The sequence below is a fragment of the Impatiens glandulifera genome, chromosome 1 (assembly GCF_907164915.1).
Source record: "Impatiens glandulifera chromosome 1, dImpGla2.1, whole genome shotgun sequence".
Lineage (NCBI taxonomy): Eukaryota > Viridiplantae > Streptophyta > Magnoliopsida > Ericales > Balsaminaceae > Impatiens > Impatiens glandulifera.
The window spans coordinates 25,926,899-25,935,639 of record NC_061862.1 but is presented as its reverse complement, the minus strand read 5'-3'; the positions used below and the strand labels follow the sequence as shown (position 1 = coordinate 25,935,639).

Here is an 8,741-nt window from a genome sequence, read left to right as displayed (position 1 = left end):
TTACACAATTGTATTTTATATTTATTGGACCCCGAGACCCACAAACCTAAATAGAAGACCCATTAGTAGAAGACCCATAACTCGGTAATAGAAATCGGTTAGAGTGTAAAATATAAAATTATAAAGATAAGATTAAATAAAGAAGCTGCTATGTATTGGGAATTTATATTATGTATATGATTATAATTATAAGATTATGAATTTATACAAATAAATAAAATGTAACTAAAAAGTTAAAATATATAAAGATTTCTAATCAACTATAGAAGATAAAAATTAAAAGACTCAATATTGAGTGTTGCCTTTCATCCTAATTAACTATCGGGTCAAAAGAAAATTTGTTTCATATTAAACAATTCGAATTATATATATATATATATATATATTAAAATTGATATAATGTGAAAAATGATTCTAGATTTTGAGGAAAATCATAAAGTAATTTTTTTAAAATTAAAATATATAAATGGCGCGGGAAAAGAAATATTAGATGGCATTATGAATTTTAAAACACAAGCCACGTGGAAATAGTTTGACGGATATTTACGTCCGTTAGAGGCTCAATTTGTCCAAATTTGAAAATTTAAAACTGTAGAATTAGAAATTTGAACCCCAAATTAATCAAGTAACTTAAATTTGAGCCCCAAAATATATATTTTGACCATTCACATAATCAATTTCAAAAAAAGTCCTATTACATTAAGGTCCCTATATAGATATTTTATTAAATTTTGTTTTCTATTTCCGTTAAAGGTAACCTATTAATGAGTAGGAGATCTACTAAATTTAATTTTTCTTTTTTGGAAAATAAATATGTCCTATTAATGTGTCCCAGATTTACTAAATTTGTTTTCAAGATTTATTTCCAACTATAATAAAGTTATTATACCTTGTTTGAATTTCATTATTTGAATAGCCAAAATAGTTATTTTGGGGACTCAAAATTTACTATGAAAATTTAGTATGTTATTTATGTCTCTAACTAGTGGCTTAATTTGTTTTTGGGTTTTAGAAATGATTTTTTAGAAGTATATTTTGATATTACAAAATATATTAATCATATTCCTTCAGTTTTAACCTTGATTTTTTAGATTGATTTTCTTTTTATTTAGTAAGCTAGCTCCCCAAGAACTATGGTCCCCTTTCAACAAAGTTTTTATTAAAAATTGAATTTTTGAATTTGGGATATTTGTTTAGTCAATATATTTAAATATGTTTGTTTAATAATAATAATAATAATAATAATAATAAATATGTAATTCCAACTCACATAAATAAGATAATAATAAAACACAAGATAAAACATGCTGGATCATGACAAATAGATAAATTCAAATGAACAACTAATAATGTAAGATATATTGTTCCAACTCCTTCCAAACAAAGAAAAGAAAATGACATTGGTCTAATAAACATTTAAGCATTCAGTACTTACTAATTAGGTACCAAATGACATTACAACAACTCCATATACCTTAAAATCGAAGTATATCTTTAACCCTTCTTAAGATGACCCATAATTAACACCATTAGGCATTTTGTATAGGTGGCTGTCCAGGAATTCTTTTCAAGCAAAACTTGTAAATCAAGTTCCCAGATTTCCCTCTAGTTTTGTACCAATCTTCTACCACATATAACCCATAGTATATGTATACATTCTTCCCATTCTCCATTCTTCCACGGATCACCCTAACTTCATTTTTTTGGATTTTGCTATTCGCCAAAGTCAAGTTGCCTCCTTTCAGTTTTTGATCCTTCCCTTCTCCCTTATTCTTCTTTATCAATCCTCCATGACCAGAATAGACCAAATAGTTGGGGTCTTTCATGTCATTCTCATAATCATTTTCGCTAGCAACTATTGATACACATATCCTAAACTCACATTTATTGTTTGTAGTGGAATTAGAGGCAATTCCAGGTTGTTTGGGCAAATGAAGGCCTATAAGGGAAAGTTCAGTCCTATTATTGAACTTGTCACCTATTTCTACCCCCGGGATAGCACCAACTATCGGTACACATTTGAAAAAATTTTCCTTAACAATGTTTGCAGCTCTTGTGCATGGCCTAGTCTTATCCCTCGTGTTCGTACCTTTATCCTCATTCAATAAATTATCATAGATAATTTTATGAATCCTTATCATCTTTAGCACTCTCTCACGGTCAATATTAGAATTAACATTAGTAGAGGCAATGGGTAGTAATGAAGTCTTACTTTGAATTTGTCTCTTTTGTCTTCTTTGTTTTGTTACTACTTGGTAGTCTTCCAACTTGGAAACATGATATCTTCTTTTCTTCAGTGGAAGTCGACTGTTGATTCTAACAAGGCTTGAGTCCTTGTTGTTTGATGGGAGGTCGTTGGTAAAATTAGATGAGTCCAACTTGGAGACATGATATCTTCTTTTCTTTGGTGGAAGTTGACTGTTGATTCTAACACGGCTCGAGTCCTTGTTGTTTGAAGGGAGGTCGTTCGTAAAATTAGACGGTTTCGTAGTGATACTACAGGAAATATTTGCATAGTAAATTATTAATATTTGTAGTCAATTGTTAATAAGCTTCACAATGGGATAAATTTAATAATATGTAGTACTATAACAATTCATATTTTATCAATGAAGTGTATATAAGAAGTTAAATAAATCAACTTTCATCTAATTTGAAGAGTCAAGTTACAAGTAGACAAATTAAAACATTAATCATTGGATTTTTTTTTTGTTAAAAAGAAAGTGAATTATTGTATGCTCTATGTAAAAATCTAAATGGCGGAAACATAAAAAAATCACAATAAGCAGATAAACAACATCAAAACAAATAAATGAAATAAACAAGAATTTGCATCACCAAAATGATCAATTGTGAGCATATGAAATTTGGATTTGATGTTGTAGCAACATCTAATGGTCCAACGAGTGGAGCAGATGCCAACTGTAATTAGATGAGATCCTCTGTTACGACCCCTCTCACATAGAGGGCCCCCATGTGTTGTCTCACATAGAATGTGAAGGGTATATATATAGAGGAATGATAGGGAGCACGACTTTGGGAGAGCGACTCATACAACGAAAGTGACCTTGCTGTTATACTAAAGTGACCTCGCTCTTATACAAAAGAGACCTCGTCCCTTTTGTATAACAACGAGGTCTCTTTTGTATAACAACGAGGTCACTTTCGTATAATAGCGAGACCACTTTCGCTGTATGAGTCGCTCCCCCAAAGTCGTGCTCCCCAATCATTTTTCATATATATTACCCCCACTCCATGTGAGAGGGAAGATGAAAATATTAGTCTCCTAACAAACTGAGCTGCTAGCATCCTAACAAAAAAAATTAGAGGCACATATTCTATTGATTTGATCAATATTTGGTACAAAAATACATAAATTTGCAAAGAATGGAATGATGACTATGTTCAAGCATATAAAGAAAACAAATTTGGTTGTGCTCATATTGAAACATAATTAGACAATACATAATCATACTAAAATACTAAATGAAATAAATTAGCAAAATCGAAGAAGATAAATTAGAGAAGGAAATTAAAACACAATAAACGAATCCATTAAAGATATATAGATTTACCGCGATTCAATTTTTGTAGGGTTAGCAATTGATACGGCGGCCGCTTTTGACATCTTCCTCTATGTTTACTTACACAATCGTTCCGGGAGGAGTAGATTTCGAGTAGATCTGAATGAAGTACAACAAACGAATCTAAAGTAAGGGGAATGTCAAAGCCGGTTTCTATTGAAGTAGATTTGGGATTAATATACACCGATAGAAGTACTTACATGGCGTCGAAAGAAGAATTGAAGGAAGGAAAAACTCTCGCCCAATTACGCCCTATTGGAACAAAACCTTGAAGTAAATAGGAGAATGTCTTGTTGATGAATAGGAGAAAATGAAAGGAATGGGATGGACAAACGTTGAGACTAAACCTTGGTCGAAATCCAAAATCCCTATGAAAAACAAACCACAAAAGCAAGGGTTGCGAAGGAAAGCGTCTCGCTCTTAAATCATATACACTAAAATCAATTTTTACGAGTTCTATAGTCGGCTTTTATAATCTTCCTAACTTAATTAGACGCGCATTTGGCAAAATAATTATTGATAATTATGGATAAAGGTTAGATTTACAAAACATATAAATATCTTGTTAACTTTATAGGAAATACATAATCATGTTAAAAGAAGAAAAATAAAAACTACACAACCTAAAGGGAATATCTATATTTATATTGATATTGAGCCCTAAACCACCAGTCTTCACATAAGCCTCCCTTGCCATTATGGATTCGGATTAGGCATTTTAGTGACCAGTGGTTATGTGCAAATAATCAACTAAACAACCTAATTGAATATTTATGTCAATTTTTCTTTTTTAAATGATAATTTTAACATTTATTCATACTTCTTATCTCGCATTTCTATGCATTTTAAGTAGGCGTGTTTAGAGTTATAGAGCTTACACTTGTAATAAACTCTACAATAATTAATTAGAGTTTATTGAGTTTGTATTTAAATTTGGGCTTGGGTCTTACCAATAGTTTTTTAGGTTTTATTACCTGAATGTTTACCCTTTAAATATGTTATTATTAAGGCTTTACATGGTGAAAACATAATTCTAGAGAGATAAAGTGTGAGGCAAAAAACTCTGTATTCTTTCTTCTTCTTCATAGTGAAATATGGTGACGACTGAAGTGGACGTAGTTCAATTTAAGTGAACCACTATAAATTTGTGTCTTCTTGTATTCTTATTTTCTTGCATTTTTACAGATCGTTTCAAGTAGGTCAGATTTGAGGATCCAAATTCTAACAACTAGTATCAGAGTTTCAATGTTAGATCTGATCATTGGAAACGATGACATGCGAGAACAGTATAGAACACAGTATTGGAAGATTTAATGGAACAAATTATGCCTTCTAAAGGATGCAGATTGAAGATTACCTCTACGGAAAGAAGATTCATGTTCATTTGAGTGAGAAACTAGAGAATATGGATGAAGATGAATGAAAACTCCTTGATAGACAGGTTTCAGGAGTTGTCTGATTAACGCTAGCCAAAACGATTGCTCACAATGTAGCAAAGGAGAAGACCATCATGGGTCTAATGAAAGATCTATCTGAAATGTATGAGAAATCATCTGCTAACAACAAGATACATTTAATGAAAAGACTCTTCAATTTAAGAATGATTGATGATACTTCTGTCACTACTCATTTGAACGAATTTAATACAATTGTGAATCAACCGTTATCTGTTGATATTGATTTTGGGGATGAAGTTAATTCCATGATTTTGTTAGCATCTCTACCGAATAGTTGAGAACCTATGAGGGCAACAATTAGCAACTCTGTTGGAAATTATAAACTTAAATTTATTGAAGTTATAGACCGTATTCTTGATAAAGAGGTTCGTAAAATTGATTTTGGTGAAACGTTCAAAGGATCTACTCTGAATGTTTAAGACATGGGAAAAGGTAATGATAGAAATTTCAACCGAGGTAAGAGTAGATATATGTCGAGAAATATGAGGAGTCAGTCAAGGTCTGAGCAGACATTTGATTGCTGGAATTATGGTAAGCAGAGTCACATAAAAATGAATTACAAAGCACCGAAGAGAAATGGTGATGAAAAAAATGATGCAGCCAACGCAGTTATAAAAATTGTCACTAATGTGTTGCTTCTATCGATTGATAGCCCGATAGATTCATGGGTTTTGGACTCGAGAGTGTCTTTCCACACCACTACCCATAAAGAATTAATGGAGAATTATGTGGCTGAAACTGTGGGAAAGTTTATCTCGCAGATGGTGAACCACTGAATATTGTTGGCATGGGGGACATCAAATTAAAGATGATAAACAATTCTGTTTGGAAGATTAATAAGGCAAGACACATTCCAGATTTAATGCGCAATCTTATTTCTATTACACAACTTGATAAAGAAGGTCACAATTTTAGTTGTGAAAATGGTGCGTAGAAGGTGACTAAAGGAGTAATAGTTGTTGCTCGAGGTCACAAAACTAGAATGTTATACATGACTTCAACTTGTAGAGAAAAAGTTGATACTGTAGTTGATAACTCGAAGAACAGTGAGCTATGGCATTGCAGGTTGGACCATATGAGTAAAAGAGGGATGAAAATTCTTTTTAAGAATGGTCATATTCTAGAAATGAAGTTTGTTGAACATTAGTTATGTGAAAACTTCATTCTTTAAAAACAGAAACGGGTGAGTTTCTTAAAGATTGGGAAGAAGCTCAAAAAAGAAAGGCTAGAGTTGGTACACACTGATATGTGGGACCTACACATGTTTCTTCTATTGAAGGATCATATTACTATGTGACATTTATAGATGATTCGATAACAAATGTATATGTATATTTTATGAAGAACAAATCTAATGTATTTATGGTTTTCAAAAAGTGGAAGACTTTGGTTGAAAATTAAATAAATCAGAAGGTTAAGTGTTTGAGATCCGACAACAAAGGTGAATACATCAATTCAGATTTCAGAGAGTATCGTGCTGTGAATGGGATCAATATGGTGAAGACTATTTCCCGAACGACTCAAGAGAATGGAGTAGCTGAACGGATGAATAACATTGAACGAGCATACTAGAAGCATGAGATTGCATGCATGCCCTTATGGGAAAAAATTATCAACACTGCTTCCTACTTGATAAACAAGAGATCCTTTGTTCCTCTTGAATTCAAAATTCCTGAAGAAATCTGGACAATAAAAAGGTAAATCTTTCTCATTTGAAAGTGTTTGGTTATTTATCATATGTTAATATTAATTAATGAATGTGATAAGAGCAATTTTGATCCAAAGTCTAATAAATATTTATTCATTGATTATGGTGATACAAAGTTTGGTTATCATTTTTGGGATAATCAAAATCGGAAGATCATTCGTATCATGAATGCTATCTTTAATGAACAAGTTCTCTACAAATATTGTGTTGGAAAGACATCAGATGGTGATTCCAAACTAAAAGATACTTGTAGAGTCAATTTGAGAATTTTTTCAGCTGAATATATACCAACTATCGTAGAAGACCAATGTGTTGTTGAAGATGAAATCGTTGAGAACGTGGCCCTAGAGACAAATAAGTAAACACCGGTTATACAATTGAGAAAAATCATCAATAAATCGAAAACCATCAAGAGGTGGTCCCCATCTCTTAACTATATCTTGTTGACAGATAGAGGCGAACCTGAATATTACGAAGAAGCAATACAATCTGATGAATTAGTAAAGTGGTGTCTGCAATGAAAGATGAGATGGACTCTTTGACGTCGAATCAGACTTAGAAGCTCACTAAGCTACCAAAGGGAAAGAAAGCACTTCACAACAAATGGATCTTCATGATTAAAGAAGAACATGATAAACTCATGAGGTACAAGGCAAGGTTGGTTGTGAAAATATTTCAACAAAAAGAAGGTATTGACTGCAATAAGATCTTCTCTTTAGTGGTCAAATTGATGACAATCAGAACTATTCTTAGTTTAGTTGTGAAAAAAGATCTTCATTTTCAAGAAATGAATATCAAAATTGTTTTTCTTCATGGTACACTAGTAAAAAAGTAACATTTAAGGGCGGTTTTTACCGCTGTTATTGTATAATTTACCGCTTCTAAAAGACAATTACGGCGGTAAAATTACCGTAGTCAACCGCCGTTAATAGTTCCGTCGTTAAAGAGATTTTGACAATTAAGGGCGGTAAATTTACCGCAGATACTAGCTTTTAACTGCGGTTTATAAAACTGCAGTTAATAGTCTCTAACTACGGTTTATAAGACCGCAGTTAATAGTCTCTAACTGCGGTTCCTAAAACCGTAGTAAATTGTATACTTATAAAGTCGGGATTTTCACCGCAAGTAATAGTTTCTAACTGCGGTTTAAAAACCGCAGTTAATAGTGGCTATAAAGGCGGTACAAAAATCGTAGTTAATAGTTAGATGGTTATATATAAATGCTATATTTTTAGCGTAAGTAATAGTCTTCAAGTCTTCAACTTCTGTTTAATAACCACAATTAATAGTATTCATAAGTTAACATTTAGTTGGCTATATATAAAAATAATATTTTTACCACAAATAATTGTCTCTAGTTACTAATTAGAGTTTAAAAATAGCTGATAGTTATAAGTGTAATTAATAGTCAATTGACAACAACAAAAATAATTTGAAATAATATTATATAATTAACACTCCATTTTTATATTATAATATTACCTAAAAATATAATTATATCCAAATATAATTACATCAAAATATAATTATATAGTATTTAATGTCATACAAAATAAACATGATTATATTAATAAAAATGATCAAATTCCAAAATTTGAAACAACTTCTCTTCCTTTTCTTCATTCTCCCTCTTCCTTTTCTTCCCTCCCTCTTCCTTTTCCCGACCTATAAAAGATTCAAATACAAATTTATCAATTAGTAACAAATTACACTTTTTTACTCTCTTTTAACAAGTAAGAACTAAGTAAAATATTTCATATATTAAATAAATTGATATAAATTACATTTGATAAATTAATTGGAAGAGAGAATTCATACTAACATGCTAATGTGGAGAAAATCATGGAGAAAATGAGGAAATGAATTTAGAACATTCATTAGTTTTTTCAAATTTATATCAATGACAACCACATTTTGATAACCTAAAATTCATAAATAAAGTTAATGACCAAATTTCTGTCATGCTTCTATTAATACACCATAACACAACTT

The 8,741-nt window shown here is 31.2% G+C and overlaps 1 protein-coding gene across 1 annotated transcript; it reads right to left on the bottom strand.

Moving 5' to 3' along the window:
- Positions 1-1,529: 1,529 nt before the first annotated feature.
- LOC124921764 (YDG domain-containing protein At5g47150-like) lies at positions 1,530-2,141 on the bottom strand. Its single transcript, XM_047462469.1, has one exon. It carries the CDS (start codon positions 2,139-2,141, stop codon positions 1,530-1,532), a length of 612 nt encoding a protein of 203 aa, XP_047318425.1.
- Positions 2,142-8,741: the final 6,600 nt, after the last annotated feature.

What these genes read in the sequence shown, in the direction of transcription:
- LOC124921764 (XM_047462469.1), bottom strand. Translation starts at nt 2,141, where the DNA reads ATGATAAGGATTCATAAAATTATCTATGATAATTTATTGAATGAGGAT.